The 21,528-nt window shown below is 54.4% G+C and overlaps 1 protein-coding gene across 1 annotated transcript in view; it reads right to left on the bottom strand.

Moving 5' to 3' along the window:
* Nucleotides 1-21,528, bottom strand: part of PTPRS (protein tyrosine phosphatase receptor type S) — a 138,498-nt gene that overhangs the window by 78,323 nt on the left and 38,647 nt on the right. The window contains exon 2 of the mRNA XM_057406807.1: nt 11,572-11,738. Coding sequence (XP_057262790.1) covers nt 11,572-11,659 — 88 coding nt within the window. The 5' untranslated portion in view covers nt 11,660-11,738. The remainder of the gene's footprint in view (nt 1-11,571; nt 11,739-21,528) is intronic.

The raw sequence follows: 21,528 nt of genomic DNA, 5'->3' as shown, positions 1-21,528 counted from the left end.
GCAACACCTTGGCAACCATACAGCATACAAACTGGAAGGAAGAGACACTCATGCCCCATCCATCCCATCCTGCCACCCCTTCCAGACAGCCCTGAGCCCCTGATGGGCAGGAGCTGCAATGGGGTATGGGGGTGCCCTACTCCTCCCCAGGGCACATGCACTGCAGAGCAGGGTGCAATAACCCACGTAAGGCTGCATACCAGGCAGCCTTCCTCAGAAGAGGAGAGTGCTGCTGCCTCCCTTCTCCTTCCATCCTTCTTTCATGGGGCACCAAAGCAGGAAAAGCTTTTCAAATGCAGCCATGTACAAGAAACCCCAACCCAGCATCTCCCTGGTGCCGAGACACGGATGACAAACGAGTCTGAGCAGCTTTAGAGCAAGGAGGGATGTGGGAGTGGGGAAAAGGAGGGGACGCCTCACCCGTTACACCCAAACATCCCTCAGAACTGCTGCCACGGCGAACAGACGAGGCACAAGCAGACAGCAGAAACATCAAGAGCCAAAGCCAGAGGAAAGGACGGAGAAGCCAGAGGTGGTTTGAGGAGTGGGTTTGAGGAGGGTGAAGAGGTCTGAGCTGAGAGCAGAATGGGAGCAGGGGGGCAGACACAGCAAAAGCATGGATCCTTGGCTCCCATCACGCTGGTCTCCAAAGTGAGCCCAGCACTGCCAGCACTGCAGTGGGGTCACGGAGGGACAAGGATGCATTTGGCCTCACAGACACGTCCCAGGGTGCCTGCACTGCGAAGCTCCTGCGGTAAAGCCCTCAGTGCCGACGGGCACGGGGGCTGGCACACGGCCCCGCGCCCCTCTGCCATGGGGGAGAGGACACCCCAGCCACTGCTGCCAAAATGGCCAGGAGACCTCGCTGGGGCTGGAGCTGCTGCTCTGCCCTCAGCCACAGCCACGGGGCAGGAACCGGCTGCTCCCTCGGGAACACGGCCGCCACGCTCCCCTCCAGCTGCCCCCACAGCGGAGGCCATGCTCGTAGGGGGTCTCACCCCAGAGGCACCAAGAGGTGGCCGGAGGCTGGTCCCTGACCACGCCGCTGCGTTGCCTGCCTCGCCTTCTGCAAGGAAGGAGCAGAGCGAGGGGTCCCGAGGCACCTCCACACCCCTGCACCCCGGCTCTCTGCCCCCACCTCCAGCCCCGCAGTGGGGACCCGGTGCTGAACCGAGGGGGTCAGATTCACCTCGGAGCTTCACACCCAGGGAAGCACCTCCATGATGGAGCCTGAATGAAGACAGCAGCCTGAGCCTGGCTGCAAGGGCCCCTTGTCCCCGGCGGAGCCATCCCTGCAGCCACAAACCCCATCCTTTACCAGGTCTGGCTTCCATTCCTGGTGCCCCTGGTCCCCGCTCTGGTAGAAGCCAGCACACCGGAGCCGGCATTCAGCTCCTCCTTTGCTGGCGAGTAAACACTCATTATTCCCGGCCTGGGGAACGCGGGGCCTGAGCTCCGCCACAGGAACCAAAGCGAAAGGCAGAGCACAGCCAGGCCATTTCCCGGCTGCTTGGCCAGCCTGTCACAGCCTTGCCCAGCGCACACAGCAGCCCCACTGCTCCCTCCGACAGACGGCCCCGTCGTGCTGAGCTCCCTGCGGGGCTGCCCCCCATGAGAGTGCCCACACTGCCAGGGAGGCTGAGGGCACGTCAGCCAGCAGCCACCTTTATCCGAGCTCAAAACCACCAAGCAGGTCCAAATTTACCCGTGTTTGTGCACACACACACATATGTGCTCCTCTGCCTGTCAAGAACGAAGGTAAAGATGAGACCATCGAGCCATTCACGGTCAGTGTTATCCTGCTGCTCTCCCAGGCTCCGGAATGGGGATGCAGCGCTCTGGCTCTGATGGAGACTGGGCTGACCATGGGCACTCTCCCTGCCCGCACATCCCGAGCGCGGAGGTGCCGATCCCCATTGCTCATCCCTGCCTCGGTCCAGACACCAGGAGCAGAGCAGAGGCCGCTCTCAGGGCAGCACTCAGCACCCCGGGGGGCACCGCACACAACCACAGCCTCTGAACACCGCGACAGAGCAGGAAAGGAACCACCAGAGATGACCAGAGACAGAGCTCGGGGACGCTCTTCCCGGTGCACTTCTTGGTGGGAGGAGATAAAAACCGAAGGCCACACAACAGCTTTGTCACGTCCCAGCCACCAGCTCACGTTGGCTTCAGCGCTGACATCTCTCGTTAGTTCTCACCCCTCGCTGACTTCAAGAGCAAGGAAGGAATCCGATGGTGTTCTCGCTGGCATACAAAGGGTTAAACCCCCTCTCTTCCTCCTCTGCTTCCCATCACCATTTCCCACAGGCTCACAAGGGGACAAGGAGCACAAGGTGCTCCCTAGCTACAGCCCTGGGCGGTAGCGCTTTCATCTCCCCCCCCAATCCTCTCCAGGAATGCACGATCCAGCTCCAGCCATGCACTGAGTGCTCCTCAGCTGCTGGAGGAGATGTGTTTCACACACCTGGGCTGCTGCGTGCCCTGCATTTGCGGGATCCGGGTGGGAGTGCTGAGCAGTGGGGGACAGCCTGGAAGCATGGCCGGAGGAGCAGAGGAACAGCTTTGTCACACCAGGGACCGGGAGATAGAGGAGAGCAGAGGGTAGGAAGGATGGGAAATCAGTGGGGATAAGGAGACATCAACAGGGAAGATTTAGACTGGACATTAGGGAGAAATTCTTTAGTATGAGGGTGCTGAGGCGCTGGCACAGGGTGCCCAGAGAAGCTGTGGCTGCCCCATCCCTGGCAGTGCTCAAGGCCAGGTTGGACACAGGGCTTGGAGCAAGCTGCTCCAGTGGAAGGGGTCCCTGCCTGTGGCAGGGGTTGGAACTGGGTGAGCTTTAAGGTCCCTTCCAACCTGAACCAGTTTGATTCTATGAAAATGCAAGAGAACTGGAGCAAGATGGAAAGGAGGGAGGTGTTCAGAGCCAGAGCAGGGAAGTGAAGATTACATGGAGGAGACAAACCATGGAGCAGATGAAAACGGGAGAGAGCAGCCAAATTTGAGACAGATGGAGAGTGGGGAGCAAGAATGGGATGTTTGGAATGGGTCTGTATTTCAAAGCAGCGGCATTGGGGAGCGGGGGAGCTTGCAAGAGGGGTAGAGGCAGGGAAGATGGCTCTGTGATTTACATTTGTCTTCACAAGAGGAGCCAGAGCTGCAAACCGGGAGCAAGACTGATGCAGGTGACGGGGAGGGTCTCTATGGAGAGGTTCAACAAGACTGAAAACACCCCTTTGGAAGGGTCCTGCACAGACTCTGGACCTCAAATGCAGGGTTTTACCAGCAGATCCCGCACTTCTTTTCCCCGCGGGCTGTTTCCCAGTGCCTCACAACGAAAGTTAAAACGAGGGGTTTCTGACAGGACAAACAAACAAGGAGTGAATTATATTCCATTTCCCCGTCAATAACTTCTCCCCAACCCAGTCGTCTTATCATCATAAAAAGTCCATTAAGCAGTAATTGGGGAGGCAGCAGAACGCGGGGCTGGGCCGCGGAACACGAGCACGCTCGCTCCCCAACTGGCCTTTTCTGGGAAGGCAGACAGGATAATTATAGGCTTCAGACAGAGACTTCCTCTTACTGTCAGCAGCTCCTGGCTCCCTTCAGGGAGATGGGACTGGCGAGGCTGGGAAGGGAGGGTAAAAAAAGACCAAGGATGTTTTTTTAGAAGTGAGATCTTCCACCTTGCTATTCCCCCGCTGCTGATCCACCAAAGCCTGCACCCACCTCAGCAAAGCTGGGCTAGACAGGACTGAAGGCAGGTGTATTCCCGGCTGGACACAGGGGAATGGCACTTGAAAGATTCCCCCCTCTCCCTTCCTGCAAGGCCGCAGGGAATGAAGGAGAGCAGTGAAGGATATGACCCAGCATGGGATTTAACACAAGCAGAAGATGGGTGAGATAGATCGAGAATTCATTTCATCCCCCTTTGCTACCCTGGCTGTCCAACAACCCCAATGCCTGCTCCTTTCTGACGCCAGCCTGCGCTGCCAGCTCGCACCCTGCCCCTCAGCCTGGATGAGGCAGCACACCTTCCATAGCCAGCACCGTACCAAGCTGTTCTTGCCAGGAGGTTTGTCATTTTAGGGATCTGGCACATCCATACAGGCTCCTATCTGCCACTCACTCAGATACAGACCCTTTGGAAAAGGAGATACGGGCCTGCAGCAGTGGAAGCAGGGTAAGACTGAGGCTACCAAAGATCTATTCCTAGTTCTGACACCCAAGGTGAGAAAAACCACGTTCTCCTGCCTGCTGGAGGGAAAGCATAATCCCTCCTTCTGGTCTAGTTTTCGGAGATGGAACCAGGCCTTATCGCAGGGGAACAGCAGCTAGCATGAAGTCATCCAGTTTCAGCAGGAATTCTCCAGGCTACCATCATACATCCATATGTATGGAAGGGATCCACCTCTCTCCATAGCACACAGGGTGCTTGTCTCTGCCACAGATCAGTCACAAACCCAGTGCCTGGCACCTATCACAAAGCAAAAGAGCAGGCTGGAAGCCCTCAAACCCAAGCACATCCTACCCATAGAGGCAGACAACAACGAGAGCTGAAGGATCTTCCTGGCTCGCTGGGCGATGATCACAGGAGCCAGGCTCAAGGTGATCTTTAACTGCTCATCTGCAGAACACCTCCAGTGTCACTGTATACACTCGTTCCAACAGATCCGAGCCCAGGCTGAAGATCTGGCACTCACCGGCATGCTCCGCCTGATGAGTAACCCCAGCAGCTCCACGGAGGTGAGGGAGGAAGAGGACGGAGCCAAATTAATTTGACTTTATTAATTAAAACCCCCACCAAGCCTCCTCACCCCACCGCTCTGTGGGGGCTCTGTGTATGTGTGGGGGGGAGCTATGCTCATTAATTATGCAGAGAATGCAAAGCTATCGGCCTCTGAATGAGCTGAAAGTGAGGAGGAACCCGTTCAGAGCGGGCAGAAACAGCTCCCCAAGGCAGCTGAGATTTCTCTTGCAACTTCAAAGGACAATAAATTATTCAGCGCGCTCGCGCCACTCCGCACGCTCTCACACTCTCTCCCCTTCTCAATTTTATGCTCCTGAGTCAATTAAAGGTTTGCAGGACTCGGGGAAACTTTGTGGAATGCTAAACCACGCGCAGCTCCTTCTGCTGGGCTGGGTTTGGTTTCTTCCTTCTTTAAAGCTTTGCTTTTCCTCTTGGCCTCAAAAGGCACACAGAAACGATGCTGTGCATTAGAGATGAAGCTGCCAGCACCAGGTTTAAGTTAGCCTGCATGGTACAGCAACGTTTCATGTCTGCAACAAGCAAGACGGGACATGCTTCATCTCTGCGCAATGCTGCTGTGAAAACAGGTCAAGCCATGTTCCATGTCAACTGCGTGAACCATTCATTGCAGTAGCCTCTTTCAAAGTCCTAGTGGTAGATGTCCAGAATGTATTTCTAATGCTGCCTCCTGGCACTCCTCAGGTCCAGGTTAGCCGCGATCTCTTCCACAGTCACGCTGTTATCTGCTGTGTCCTTGGACGGAGCGAGCGGCTCCTCTGCCAAGCCCTACCAGGGCTGTTTAACGTCTGCAGTATGAGAACCCCAACCCAAGCCGGAGCCCGATTACACTGGACATCAACATGGCCAGAGAAGTCCTTGCTCAGAAAAGCAAACCTGGGCAGCAAAAGGAGGGCAGGAGGGTTCAGAGGAGCAGTCACAGCGCAAGGCCGCTCCCGACTCCGTTCAGTGCCCAGTGATGGTTCTGCATGCAGCAGATGGCATAAAACGTGACTGCGCTCATGAACTTTAACAATTCCCCCAAATTAAAGGCAGCCGCAGTGCAGGGAACATCACAGCAGCTTTCTAAGGTGGGAACTGGGACCAATTAAGTTGCAAGAGAACATCCTTGACTGGAGGGGAAGAGTGGCACAGAGTAAATCAAACTGTTCTTCAGAGATTGTGTCCCACAGGCCAACTTGAGCCCAGATTCCATCCCACTCGCACTCAACAATGACATTCCTCTGGTCAGGCGGCCTTGAGACGCACTCTGCTTGCCTTCTAAGAATAATATTGGGCTTGCCAGGCCACACAAAGGGTGGGAATACCCTCAGAGATTCCCTTTAGTGCCCCGGGAGATTCCTATCTTGCTGGTCTCAAAAAGACACAACCACACAGCCCTTGGCAAGCAGATGAAAAGCTGATGTGAGCCAGGGTCTTGGGGAGATAACCAATGCAAGAACCAAGTGAAAAGGACACCCAAAGGGGAAAGTCCCACAGGAATAAGTACTGGCTTCCTGGTAAGGCCTGACCCAGAGTGAAAGCCCTCATTCTGGCACCCAGGGCTGGTGAAGACACACTTCTCCTCTCTCACACACTTTCCACACAAGGCGCTTGTTTACACAACAAACAGATGCTCTTTTCCCCTAACTTAACCATCTAATGAAGCTGAGCAGCAAGAACCTCTGCTTGGGAAAAGCTCCTTTACCAGGAGACACCCATGACTGGGTCCCAAGCACCCGTGGCTGCTGCTGTCCCCAGGTGCTCCTCAGCAGACATTAATCTAATCAGCATTTGCAGTGAGGGGCACAGCTGAGACCCGGGAGGTGACAGCATCTCCTGCCCCCAAGGAAGCGCTTTCAAAAGATGACTTATTTCCTCTCCAGTTCCTATAGGAGGCACACAGAAAAGAGCCAAAGAGCTACATCACTCAATCCAAGCAGGGAAGGTTTAATTTCATCAGGCACTTAGACAAGGTGACACAGAAGCTTAATTCAGTGTCCTTGAGTGGGATGACAACCAGCCCAAAACCCTCAGCAACCACAGCCTGGGTGGCAGCTGGCAGATGGAGAAGGCAGCAAAGGAAAGGGCAATTCAGAAACAAGGACAGCAAGGCACCTCCTTGCCTACATGGGGAACACAACCAGCAAGAGGATCTGGGAGGGAAGCAGGGATCTCTGCCTTCGAGGAGGACTCAATTCAGATGCTGCCTCCTCCTGCATACCATGAAGACTCTATCACTGAAGGAACAATGTGCGACACTAAGCCCACCACCTACCAACTGACCACACAACCTCCTACATGTCCCTACCTTAACTTCTGCACCCCCTTCAGCCCACACCCATGGGGAAAAAGCCTTTTTGCACTATCCCCCTGGCTCCTGAACCCAAGCAGGCACTCTGTCATGTACCCAAATTGCTTGTGGGGCAATTCAGCCTCCCCTCCTTTCAACATCTTCCTTCCCTTTGGTCAGTGCCGTTGCACTATCACATATCAGTCTCAAACACTTACAAATGGAGCAGCTTTCTCCCACAGTGGAGGAAGATTCACTTCAAACTGATGTCGTCTTAACACGTCTAAGATGGAGCTCCCTTGATTTTTACGACCATCTTATCTGACAACTGCTGTCTTGGCCAACAAGAGATCAAAGCCAGGACCTCCAGAGCTAAAAGCTGTGAGCTCTGCTGCGGAGGCTAATCCTCTGTGGATAAAAGCATGGGAGGGACCATTCAGCAGAGAGGAGTCAGATGCATCTCTAAGTTGCTGGGATCTGGATCTCAGTGAGACAAGCCTGCAGCCAGCCACCGGCTCCTCCATCACATGCCATGGAGCACACACATTCCACACACCTTTCTTCATTGCACCAGCTCCCGAACACAGCCCTGCTTCATCAGCCTGAACGTGGACAGGCTGAGAACACTGGGGCTGCTCAGCCTGGAGAAGAGAAGCTGCGTGGAGACCTCAGAGCAGCTTCCAGTGTCTGAAGGGGGCTACAAGGACGCTGGAGAGGGGCTCTTTGTCCTGTGCTTCCATGACTATGACCTGCTCGAGCTCCAGTCCCAACCCACCACACGCGTTTTCCACCCTCTCCACCAGCCTCACATGCGTGGTGCAGCCCCTGCTGCCATCTGCTGCCAGGCTCCACGGATGCTCTGCAGCTCACAGAGCACGAGAGCCCCCCGCGCACATGGGCCCAGCATGAATGACTCTCTTCTGCAAATTATCAGTGGAGCAAGGGCAACGACAAGGGAAGCGAGCCAGGGTAATGCGTCATCAAAGGGGCTTTATTCTCTTATTTTGTCAACTGCAATTTAGATTTAATTATTTATGGTAATAGTTCAGAGTGCGCTGGTAAGCGTTCTGTAATGTCATTTATAAAAGGAAGGAAACCTAAGTAATAACTAATGTTTGCTACTGCATCTGCTATTAAATCTTTGCTGGGGTGGAGAGAGCCACACACCAGCCTCCTGTGTATGCAAAGTACCAATTAGCAAAGCACTATTGTAAAATGCAAAGGTTTAATCAATGGGAAAAATCCACTTGAAAACAGTGAGCATGTTGATTTCAGTTATCAAACCCACTGCATTTCTATACAGTAAGCAGCCTTTTATCTGCAACTGAGAAGCACTGAGGAGTGGGTACGGTGCTCCTCCAGATAGCAGAAGAGGGCAGGAGTACCTGACCACTGCCCCAAGGCCCAGCCAAATGCACTCTGCACAGTGCTGGCAGGAAACATCCCATCCAGCTCCAGCCACCGAGATGAGACTGATTTTGCCTATGCACACAATGAGCTGTTTCAAGGTGCTCGCTGCAGAGGTTTCATGACTCAGGTCAGGTCTGACTGGGAAAAACAAGGCTTGGTTCTGTGCCCAGGTCCAGCAGCCATTTGGGAAACTATTCCCTTCCCCAGCCCCATATCCACACCTCATCTGTCCATGCTGTTGGGTGTTCTCCCAGCTGTGCAGCACATCTGGGCACAGCTCTTAGGAAGGCCTCCCCTAACTCACTGCAGCAACGTGGATTAATGCTGCTTGTACAACCAGCTGAATCCTCAACAAAATAACACATTCCAGTTAGTGAGAGGCCATTGAAAATAATCCTGGAGCGAGGAATTTCCAGGTCTGTGCCTGCCCCTGACCATACAGAAGAAACAAAGAAAGTGTCCATACACAACCAAAGAGAAAGAGAAGAAACAGGTCTGCTTTCTACCTCCCAATGATCGTCCTCGTCAGCTTCCCAAGGAAGAAGAGCAGGCAGACAGTGGTGTGGTGCTTTGGGTTTTTCATCTAAATGGCAGTTTCCTTTAAATAGAACGTTCCTGCCATGGGAAGATTTAAATCACTGACTGAGATCAATTAGCCTGGGAAACAAGGGAAGTATTTTAATGGCCATCTGATTGCAGAGGCCACAGCTCCTCCAGCGCTGCACTGGAAGAGGAGGCAAGTTCCAGCTTTCAGCCCCTGTTCTGCTGCAAGGGGAGCCGCTCCCTGTGGCGCTGGGGAGGTGCTGCCCTCCAGGAGCTTCCCAGGAGAGTCCCAGGGCTTTCCTACCTGTGACGCTGGGCTTCCCACGGCAGCAGGGACACCAGCCCAGGGCAGCACAGACCCTGGGGGCTGCAAAGCCTTGGCAGCCCCTCTGCTGAATTAGGGCAGGAAATCGGGTCAGCGCCGTGGCAAGCACCAGCCAAATGGAAGGCAGCCAAGGGATTACACGAGAGGCAGTGTGAGAGAGCCCAGGGCCATCTGATGGGAGAGGACACTGTCAGAACAGAGTGACAGCTCCTCACACAGCCTCTGCAGTTGTGACAGACAAAGCTGTTTGCTGTTTGCATGCCTCAGTGGGGAGCACTGCAGACCGGCTCCGAGGCTCCTGACTGCGCTCTCCAGGCAGAATTCAGCTGCCCCTCCAAGATCAGGAGCTACCAACTCAGCAGCAGGAGCAGGCAGAGGGCAAGGGCCATGGGGCAATTCCAACTGGCATGCCCAAAGGCAGACAGGTCAGGGAGGTGCTGCAGTGCTCAACAGGTCAGCAGAAGAGACAATGTCCAGCCCAACTCCAGCTGCACTGCAAGCAGGTAAGAGCAGCCCCACCTTGGACACCGCATCCTGCAACTGCAACGTTCCCTACGTGTGAGCAGCAGGAGTTAGAAAAGCACAAAACCTCCCCGTTCAGGATCCAAGGACACTGCAGAGCTACGGAAGAGAGAAACTTGGCTGCGAGCAGCAAGGTGTCTGCTGAGCAGTGACAGATTTCAGCAGGGCTTGGGCCATGCAACTGGTGCCTCCTGTGTGTGCTCAGCATCAGCCCTTCCTGAGGGCAGGTTTCCACCACAAGAGCTTCGGAGCAGCCCCACAGCACGTGGGATCTCCCAGCTCTGCTGGAACCTCCGAGATCTCATCCCACAGAAGACAAGGATGGACAAGATGCTCGTTCCATCCCAGCAAAACCACACCCATGGGAAAACCAAACCCACGGAGCCATGATTTTGAGCAGCAAATCCTGCAGAGTGCCCACTCCCAGCAGTGAGCACCCAGGGCCTGGGGGACACTTAGAAGGACCCCAGTTTTCACAAGCATGCAGCCATCGCAGGACGTGATTCAGGGTCCTACTTACACAGAGAGGCACTTGCACACACATGAACTCTCCATGTGCGCCTGCAAAGCTGTACTGCTTGCTTTGAAAACAAGAGCAGAGTGGTTTAGCCAAGAGTGTTACAGCAAACCAGTGGCAAGAATGAGACCCTGGAGCCCTCACATGGGATTTGCCACTGTAACCATCCCCTGTACTGCATAAAGAGGCAGGAATGGAGATTTCTGCTTTGCAATCTTCTGCTTTTGGAGGAGTCAATGGAGCCTACCTACCACCAGTGCCCATCTTCACAAGCCAATGAGGCCTCTTGTTCCAGCTGGGCCCAGGTGGAACACAGCAGCTCCAATGGTAGCTTGACCATCTACCCTAGGTGCTCATAGCATTAACCATGTATCCCGGATGCTCACAGCCTTAACCATCTACCATAGGTGCTGATAAAGAACCTACAAGGGCACTGGCTGCAACATCCTGGATAAATGGGCAAAAGGCTGGTGCCAGGCTCCTTGCTGCCAAGCACTGCACTGCTCCTGCTGCTCCAGACAGCAGTGGCTCAAACTGGAGCTTTGTGTCTATGAACACCAGCGGCACCATCTGAGGTCCAGCCTGACCCACAGCTGCACACCAAAAAAGCGGCCCTAGAACACATCTCCCAGCAAGAGCAGGATCCGCTCGTGGTAATAAACCCCGATACCAAAGTGATTACACTGAACGCTGTCACGGGCTGTGCTGAGCACAGCAGCCCTCTCACCAGCTCCAAGCAGCTTTGTGGGGAGGCAAAAAAGCCCTAATTCCATCAGCTTGGCAGAGTCTATTCCCCACTGATCCCAAGCGATCAGCCTCCATGTCGAAGGAACATTACATTGGAGTCGATGGAGATTTTCACTTGGGCTTTTTTTTGCTTCCCCTTTTCCTTTTTTTAAAGCAAGAATTGAAAGGCAGCAAACCTAAAACTGTGTTAAGCTGGACTTGGTTCACCCAGGGGAAGCACAAATGTAACATTCTCTCTTTGGATGCTGTTTTGAATCCAGCCCCAGCAAGGAACGTGACAACAGTCACTAGTGTCCGACATGCCTGAAGGGCAAGAGCAGGAGAGGACAACATGGGCGAGCCGGGGCTGGGAGAAGGGGAAGGAAGCAGAAGGAGCTGCCAGGCCCTTCCCTTCTCTCCGGTTCTGTGGCAGTTTTAGGGGCAACCTGCGCTGGCCGGTTCAAAGCAGAGCAGCAATAACTTACTTTCAGCCACGCAGCCTACGAGCAGCACAGACAGGAGGTTCACGAGGGAGACCAGCGAAGACATCCCAGGGCTGGGAAGGATCCTCATCCTCTGCAGTGGCCTTCAGCCCCAGCCGGAGGGCTCCGGCTCAGCAGGACTCGCGGCGTCTCCCCAGCGTTGTCAGCACCTGCGGAGGCACAAAGGCACTCAGAGGGAGGAAGGGGGGAAGCGGCATCCATGGGGAGGAGGCACCCAAACGGAGCCCAGAGAGAGCCCTCGCTGCGGGGGGAGGCCAGGCAGCCTTCGCCCTGGTACCACGAAGGACTCGGGCCACAAACTGCCCCGAAAGGGCGATTTTCCCACATAAGCACAAGGCAAGCAAAGGAATCCATAAACCTGGCACAGGAGGAACCACGCAGAGGGATTGCTTCCCTGCCTGGGCAGGCTCTGTGCTCACCCCAACCACCCAGCCTGACCCTCAGCCCTGGGATCAGCATCCTGAAGGCAAATGCACACTGCCAGTCTCCCAGGATCCCTACCATAAGCTGGGATCATAGCAGCTCTCCTGCATGTCCCACAGTCCCTATGCTGCCCAGTGCCTCAGCACCCCCCCCCCCCCCGAGGAACCGCATTACAGAGCTAACACAAAACTGGCAGAGATAAAACCTGGAGCAGGAGGTGCCACAGCTGATCCTGATGGATCCTAAGGCACATTCCCATGGAGACAACGCCTGGCTCCCAGTGGAGCTGCCTGCTTGCAGTTTTATCCTGATCCCTTTTCAAAGCTGGACTGGCATTAAGGGAGCTGTATTCTTAGCAGCTACCCCAGGCCTGTGTGTCAGTACTGGGAAACGCTTCATCCTTCAGTGACAGAGGTGAGCTTTGCCCCAAAAGGGCTGAAAACAGAGTAAAAACTGTGGCCACAACCTCCTGGTAGGGTCAGCAGCTGAAGAGGTTCCTCCATCAGCCGCTGAGCACCAGAACAATGGGATGCAGTGGTGTGAAGGATGCTCTCAGATGTGCATGGATTCCTTCCTGCCATTGGTTACCCCAATTAAAAATCAAACCCGGGGTTTATCACCTTTTGGAGAAGAGCCAGGTAGGGGATATTGTACAGGATCAAAGGCTTTCAAAGCACTAAGGGGATAGTGAGGTTGCTTAAGCTTTCTGATACGCATCAGGGTAAGAGACCATTGGGACAGGCAGGGTGAAGGGGCATTTTAATCCTTTTCTGTCCTGTTAACTCTCCAAAGCTGGACTGGACGGAATGAAAAGCAAAGGCAGGATAAACACGAAGCACTCGTACGTACTCAGCCCTAAAGAGCAACTTCTCAGCGACAGCTTGGGACTTGCCCTTTGAGGTTTACAAAGCCTCTGCTGTGTGCTCTATGTTAGCCCAGCTCCAACGTGCTTCAGCGCTGCCTTGTGCAAAGCAAGCAGAAATACTGATACTGTCACAAAAAAAGAGACCAAATTGGGATTATAGCACTAGGAATCTCTTCAAATGTTTGCTCTAGACACTCAGAGGAACACAAAGGCTCCAGCCAGACTTAACACGGGGATCGCAGGGTTCCAGGGCACAGAACAACGCATTGGGGTTTCTTTTGTTGTTGTCAGAGGCGAGCAGAGACTGGGAACGTTCTGAATAGCTGTGATGGGAACTGCTCATTAAACTGGGGATGTGGTGGCAATGCCAGCACAACAAAATGGGACCGTGATGCTGTTCGCTGGCTCTCCCTTCTCCAGCCATGCAGCTCCTACCAGTGAGGCTGGAGGGGGACAGGGCTGGAGTCAGAGAGAGCATCCTCCCAGCCACATCAGTTCTCTGTTACCCCCTCAAAGGCCAGAGCAGTGCAGAAGATCTTGGTTCTCTTTGTCAGAGCAATATCCCCCTTGCCACAGCCCCAGTAAATGCCTCCAAACACTAACTTGAGCCTCATCTGCTCTCCAAATGCAGCACCAGTGACCCTCCACGGCTCAGAGCAGCCAAGAGGCTGCACTGCCCCATGCAGCACCCCCTCAGGAACCCCCGATGCTGGAGCTGAATGCAGGCACATGAGGGAGACGTTCCAGCCTGGCAGCTCTGCTCCCCCACACCCAGCACAGCTTTTCACGCTGTAACGGGCTCCGATAGAGAAGGTCTGGTAAAGGGGATACAGCAACAGCTCCAAGATTAGAGAAGGAGATGCCAGAGGGTGACACTTCCGCTCCGGTGCTAATGTGCTTCCCGAGCCCTTGCCGGAGACAGAAAGTGCTGGCAGAGATATTAGGACATGTCAGCTTCAATGCAGCAACTCATCCTTCAGAGCAGGTCCGTCACTGCCTCTCTGCCCCTGGCTGTGGGATTTTCAGGACACCAAGATGTGCACCCACCTGGATCCCTCATGGATAGCAAGGAAAGACTGGGACAGGAGCTTGCTCTGCTTTCCTGGCAGCACCCTGGCACTAGGGAGACTGGAAACAGACCCTAATCGTCAGCACGATCCCTGCCTGCAATGCAGAACATGCCACGTGTGGCAAGCCAGCCGCCATGCAGCAAGGCTCTCCTGCCCTCCCGGCAGTGCCGAATTCAAGTGGCAATGGCTTTGAGGAATGCTCAAACCACGAGGGCTCTATCCCAGATCCTCTTTCCCTCTGCTTACCTTGTCTATGCTCTTGGAAGCAGGCCTGCATCACTCCTGCCTGGCTGCTGAGCACCCAGCCAAGGCCCTGGCACCACACAAGTCAACATAATGGCAGTTTTCCTGCACTGCTCCACGGACCTTCAAACCCTCTCTGAATGCTCTGGCACAAGATCTCCTGCAATGTAAGCAAACCACCTAATAGACCTCAATCCTTGCTAAAGAATGCAATTAAGCGAAGCCGTGGCCCCCCCGTGGGGTCAGATTTGTGCTAGATACGGTCACATTTCAGGAATAAGATTAATTCTTACAGGAAAAGGGCTCCTGTAAGGCATTCATTCTGTGCACGGCCTAATCTCCAGCTCTGTCTGTACAAGCATGCACCTCATCAGTGCCAAGCACAGGATCTGCACGAGCATTGTTAGCAATAATAGAACTGAGCAGCATCTGCAAGGAGCAGCTTCCCACTGCGGCTCCTGCAGCCAGCATGTAGCGAGGGCACCAAGGGTGCAAGGCACAAAGGGGGAAATGCTCAGCAGCACCCACATTTCTTAAGAGCTTAAGTTCCACTGAGAGTCAAAGGGACTTAACTTAAGCCGCTAAGATGCTTGTGAAGCTTTTCCTCCCATTTCGGAGGGTGCCGGACACCCAACTCCCCTAAGCCACTTTGAGGGGATACAGGAGGAGGGGGCCTGATCTCCAGAGCAGTTTGGCTGGCCCGGGCCTCACTGCTTCAAGAGGAGCCTGTGGGAGATGCTGCAGTTACAGCTGTGGGGATGGGTCAGCCCTATGCATGCACGCTGCCATGTGGTGCTTTTCCTCCACCCTCATGGAGCCAGCGATAGAAATGTTAGTTCTGCGTTTAAAAACCCATAAACGCAGGAGGGAGGGACCATCCCTTCATTTCACATTCACTGGAACAGAACAACTGGAAGACCAGTTGCACCACAGAAGCATTTGGGCTTCTCTTCTGTTTCAGCTGCCTGCTGAAGGGAGAAGGGTGACTTTAAAGCAATTCCCTGCGAAAAAGTTCCACCCAGATCCAGCAGATGATTAAACATCTTCATTTTCTGCAGCTGCTGCAGGAGAATGACTCCCATTAGACGTATCAATCGGAGCAAACACCTCGCAGGCAGAGGGCTGCGCCGAGGTCTCTTCTCCTCCCAGCAGCACCAGCTTAGTTTGTGCTGCGTATTAACCAAGGGCACTGGGTCACTTCATTTCCTCCCAGCAACCTCTTTATAGAGAGGCAGAAAAGCTTTTAGCAGAACCACGAGCTCATTTGTCACCTCCCCTGGGGACGGGAGAGACCAGATTTCAATTTGCCACCCCACGTTCCCTGCTTGCTCCCATCTAACACCCTGCCCTGGGCAAACCCAGCGCTGCCGGGGCTGGGACCAGGAGCCAACGCTGCAGGCTTGTGCTGTGTGCCTGGATCGGGCCCAGGACCCTAAGTGGCACCTTCCATGGGAGCAAGGAGATGCCAACGTGCCGTGCTGCCCCACGTGGGCCGTGTCCCACATTCTAGCTGCTTTGCTGGCAAGTATGAGCCTCTTTTCCTGGGGAAACAGAGCAAAAGGTGTGGAAGAGGCCCTGGGTGACATGGTTTAATGGGAGCACCTCAGCAGTGCTGGGTTAATGGTTGGACTAGGTGATCTTAAAGGTCTTTTCCAACCGAGTTGATTCTATGAAGATGTGAGCATTGGAGTACTTGTTCCTAATGCTCATATCCCCCTCCCCAGCCACTCTCGCGCTGACCAGCAAAGCCCTATTTAACGGTGGGGAGAGCCCACAGCCATCCCAGCTCCCTATCAGGCACCTGAAAGCCTGTGATGGTGATGCCTCGGCTCGAAAAGCAGCTGTGAGCACATGGGGCTGCCATGCACCCATAGCACCAACCTCCCCCACAGCTTCAATACACCTTGAGAACACAAACACACCCTGCCCACAAGCAAAGCTCACCTCAAGGCTAAGCAGTGGCTCTGGGTGCCCAGATCCAAGGGCTGGGCAGAAAACACTGAGCCCAAAAGACGATCCTGCCTGAAGAATGGGGGGTCCCATGGGGTATTTCCAAGCCTGCCTCTTCCCCTCTGGAAGCAGCCCCTCTTCTCCACTCAAACACAACTCCCAAACCCACTCCACAACGCAGGCCGCGGTGCTGGCAAACACAATTAGAGCAGCCCGTGGAGATGCTTCAGAGCTGAGCACCACTGTTTATCTAGCAGGGAGCTCCTTAGATCTTAAAATAATATTTACAAGAAAGAGGCAGAGTATTATCTTCCATGGGGAAACAAACACAGATGGAGAGAAAAAGAGCTTTGATCAGGGCTGTCTTGGTCCTATATGCTGCTTTTCATCCCCAGATCTCCAAGTGCTTTAATATGACAGTATTATCCCCTTTTACAATGTGGGAAACCAGAAGAAGCTGCACACTGAGACAGTGCTCTGAGTACGAAGTGACACTGCACATACACACACACACACACACACACTTTTCCCTCCTTTCTCAGTACCTCTGGTCCTCCCATGAGTACAAAGTGCCCAGTGCTGTCCCCAGGCAGCAGGCACAAGGAAGCCTGTGCTGGTGGCAGCTCCACAGCATGGCCAGAGAGAGGCAATGCCAGGAGCATCCTCCTGGGCTGGAGACTTCTCTGTGGCCTCCCCTCTCTGCACCCAGGGCAGGAGCTGGGCTCTCCTCTGAGATGCACAAAGGCAGGGAAGCATCTGACCCAGGATCATGTACTTCCCCTCTGCCCCATCCCTTTCTCCTCGCTCACACACAACCACACACCATCCTTTAGCATTTACCAATAAACCACTGCAGATCTGCACCACGCGCCTGACAGCATCCGTGGTCCTCAACAGCTCCATTTCCCCGTGGTTCAGGGTAATACTTGGTGTCTCTTTCTCTCTCTTTTCCAGGCCCTCGAGCTTTATTTATTTATTTCAGGAGTCATTCATCATTAGCCCCAGCTCTGCTGCCTGACAGACTGCCTGCTCCTTGGGGCACAGGCTGCATCTCGCCTCCGTGCCCACCCCGCCAGCGCTGGGTAAATAATCATCTGTCAGCCTCATCCCGCAGCATCCTCAGCACAAAGGGATCACCTCCAGCTTCTGGGAGGATGCATCGTGCTGAAGAGAGAGTCACCAACATCCCCCCCCCCGAGCACCTGCACCCCACGCCAGGGTGATGCTGGTTAATGCAACTGGTGGGGAAACAGAAGGCAGCAAAGCACCAGCCAGGCCAGGAGCATGGGAGACCAGTCCCTGCCCGCAGGGTCCCATCGCTCTGGGGCAGGACTGCAGCATCCTGCCCCCCTATTGGTGCAATGAGATTGTGTCCAACCAAAGCATCTTTCCCCAGCCTTCGGCCCAAGCAGATGTCACAAAACAGACGAAAAATCGAAAGAAGAAAGAAATGGAGGGAAGTTAATTAAGAACATGGGGCACTTTATCAGCTCCAGCTCAGAGTGCTGGTGCAGGATGTCACCAAGAACAACCCTTCTCATTATAGGCAATTGCTGATCGATCGCCTCCACTTGTTATCTTCATCAGCGCTCTGAACCTGGCACAGAGCATGTGGGACCTGCACCATGCTGGTGCCCCCATAGGAGCTCACCGTGGGTGCAGCATCTCTCTGCCACCAGCATCACTCAGGGACCCCCCAGCTTCCTCCAGGTTTTACTCCCCAGGTAGACCCAGCCCCAACATGAGCTATGACAGAAATAACCCCTTAATCCCCAAACCACACACAGGCACACCTCAGGCCAAACCCAACCCTCCTTCCATACATAACACCCTGGAGAACCTCAGCCAAGGCCTGCAGACCCAGGCAAAGGCCCCACTTAACCCCAAGAGGCTCCTGCTGCATAACATGAAGTTGGCTTGAGTTTACACTAAGACAAAGGAAAACTTAACCCCCTGCGCATCCTATTTAGGGCCCCACATGGCCAAGAGGGTACAGAGGTGCTTTCTCATTCTGGAAGAGAATTAAACCCCAGGGGCTGGAGCAGCTCAAGCCCACACACAGGCAAAAAAGCTTTGGGAAACAAAAAAGGAAAGGAACATGCTTCTATAGCCGGTACTTGACATGGCCACTTGTGTGCATGTCCCTGGATAGCCAGGCTGGCAGATGACACAGGAGAGCTGCATCCCTGTGCAAGGATGGAGGCACCTGCACTCACTGCTTTCATAAACACAAGTGAGAGGAAACAGAAGTAGTGAAGCAAACACACCAAGTTTAACCTAATTACTACCTGGTGGTAAATGAAAACCATTGTGGCAACAGCACACCTGATGGCCTGCTTTGTTTCCTCATCCCCCATGGGTTCAGTTGTGCTCCAGTTAGGAAGGGCTGGAAGCAGTGGTGGGAACGGGAGGCTGAGCCTGGCACAAACCACCCCACAAATCCCGCTGCAGCCGAGGCCGGGGATCCTGAGCCACAGTAAGAAGGATAAAGAGGTTTTCTGCCTTTGCCCACATCACCGAGCTGGCTTCACCACCACGGCTTAGGGACCAGCAAGTAAAGCTAATCAAGGTTCTTATCTTCCCTGCTCAGGAGCCCTGCACGGGAGGCCCCATTGCTGCACACTGTGGACATTCCGGAGAGCGACTCTTCATCAGGGGCTGCAGCGACGGGACAAGAGGTGATGGGTTCAATCTGGAACAGGGGAAGTTCAGGTCGGACATAAGGGAGTGAGGGTGCTGAGGCCCTGGTGCTGGGTGCCCAGAGAAGTGGTGAATGCTCCATCCCTGGCAGTGTTCAAGCGTGGGTGCCATGGTCTAGGGTGAGGCATCCGTGTCCATAGCAGGGGGTTGGACCTGGATGTGCTTAAGGTCCTTTCCGACCCAACCCATTCCATGATTCTGTGAACCCTAACTCACCACCAGCCAGCACACAGGGTAATGTGGCTCCTGCCAGCCCATCAACGCCTGTCTAATCCAACCTGCCTTTTCCTTCAGGAGTCAATATTCCTCCATTCCCTTGCCAGGCGCTCCAGCCCTGCCAGCCAACACAGGGGGTTAAACTCCATAAAGAGGATTTGGTTTTGAGCTTGCAAGACAGAAGATGAGCAAATCCCTTCCCTTGCTCTGGCAGGAATCCTGTGTCTCAGACCCACCAGCCAGGGGAGATTAAGAAAGGAGGAGAGAAAGGAAAAAACCCATCCATCATTCACTGCCATGATCTCATGTGAACCGAAGAGCTAAGCTGGGAGGATGCTAGGTCACTGCTTGGGCTGGTGGACCCTGCAGACCAGCAGCCACCAGAGCAGACTGGGCTCTCTTGGGATGCGCTGCTCAAGGTCAGCAACAGGGCCAGGAAGCCAAGTCCATGCTCCCTGCTCGCTCTCCCTCTGATTTCCTTCTGGCCTGTCCATCTTAGGGGAGCCTTTGGCTCTTGTCTTGTCCTTGGAGAGCCCCCAGCTCCAGCGGGTGCCTCCAGGACTTATTTGAATGCATTGAAGAAAGGCCCACAGAACACAGCAGCCAGGCAGGGCTCTGCTGCAGTCCTCACCTCCCGGATGAGACGCACCATTAACGGGCTGCTCAATGAGCACGAGCTGGGCTCATCCTCGTGGTGCTGCCACTCCTGCCTGGCAGCCTCATCCCACCCTGCTGCCTCGCTCCTATTAACCATGATTCTCCTGCTGTTCTGTGCTGCAGAGCGCGGGCCTGCCGGGATAACACACATCCACCCCAGAGGGCAAGGCAAAGCGACCCAGCCACTGCCCGTCCACACCAGAGATGCATCAGAGGCAGCTTAGAACATTTACAAGCATTCCGAGACTGAGAATATCCCTGCTCCAGCAGGCTGCAGGAGAGGAGCTTGGGAGAGGACCCCATTACCCAGGATTCAAACAGACCCCACCTGGCAGGCGCTTCAGTTTGTATCTGAGGTTTTGACAAGCTGGTGACACCGCCTCGTGCCTTTGGTACCCGTCAGGCAGCACAAAGATGAGGCAAAGAGAATCTTCCAAGGAGGCTGGCTCAGTATTCCTGACAGTGCTCCTGTCACTCCAGGCAGCACGGATGCACCCGCCCCCCTCCCGGGAGAGGGGGCAATGAATTAAACATGCAATAATATTTACTCTGCAGGTGAAGACCCTCATCCTGCAACGGGCTGGGAGGAGGAGGATGCTTCCTGTCCTCCATTTTCCCCAGGGCAAGGAAAAGCAGCTTCTTGCACTTGTGATACCCAAAGCTGTCCCGTGTCCAGGACCCCACTGCCTGCCCCACCAGTGCTCACTGATGACTTGTCCATTCTTGGAGGCACGGAGCCAAACAGGAACGGGTCCAACACCAAACCTCTCTCTTTCTATGTGCAGAAGCCACCATATTGCAGGAAATGCTTTTATTCTCCCTGTACCATCTGGAGGCACCGGGAAATGCAAATTCTTTCTGACCCCATCCATTACTGAAGGGAGAAATCTGATGTCCCTTGAAAGTCAAAACTTTCTGCTTCCTCCCCATGCAAGGGGAAAAGATATGGGGGAGACAGAGCTGAGTCCCCTCTGCAAGCCCTTTGGGTTTACAACACACTCTGCTTTCAGGAGCTGACTCACAGCATCCCACATCCCAGCCTCTCAGATGGTTCATTTATCCCCAGCAAATTCCTGCTGCATCCCGCTCAACAGCCGCTTGTGCTGCCCCTTGCTCCAGCCACGCGGCATGACGACAAACCCATGGCATGGATGGACCCAGCATGGGAACAGGGAAGAAAACAAGGGGTGGGGGAACCCCAAACACCTCTTATGGACAAACTCCAATCACTGGTCTGAATTCCAGCCCAGCCCCTGAGGGTGATACCTCGAGGCCAGGGCGGTTCTTACCTAAGGGGGTTCAATGCTTCCAGCAGCAATTAAAGCTTTCAAGGATGGCCCTGACCTTGCTAAGCCCGGAGCAGCCTTCACCCCGTGCTCCCTGCGCTAATGACCACAGCAGGGATGGGTGCTGGGCTGCCTGCAGTATCTACGGCCATTGGAGATTGCTCTTCCCTCCCCATCAGGATCCCCCCACTCACGCTCCAGCAGCGCCTGTCACTGCTCTCCTCCCAGAGCATGGGCACGGCTCCGGAGCACCAAGGCAGGGTGCCAGGGAGGGATTGGAGTTTGGTTTTAAAGCCTCCCCCCAGCCCCTTCCCAGCACAGCTCCAGCTCGAGTTCCCTCGTTAATCTAATTGTTCTCCTAATGAAGATCTGCAATTCCTCAAACATTAATTACCAACGGCAGCAGCAGCAGCAGCTGTGGAACAAGAGCTCCCTGTTCCTAATAATACGCTTCACACTTCTGCCTGCCACAGCTCAATTTAGCTTTGCGTGATTTGGCGAGGGGGAGATAAACAACCTCCAGCTATGG

Source organism: Pezoporus wallicus, unplaced genomic scaffold, assembly GCF_028554395.1.
Source record: "Pezoporus wallicus isolate ANWC-B61680 ecotype Strahan unplaced genomic scaffold, APGP_CSIRO_Pwel_v1 contig_10514, whole genome shotgun sequence".
Taxonomy (NCBI): domain Eukaryota; kingdom Metazoa; phylum Chordata; class Aves; order Psittaciformes; family Psittacidae; genus Pezoporus; species Pezoporus wallicus.
The sequence above is the reverse complement of the archived record's forward strand: the minus strand, read 5'-3'. Positions and strand labels throughout refer to the sequence as shown.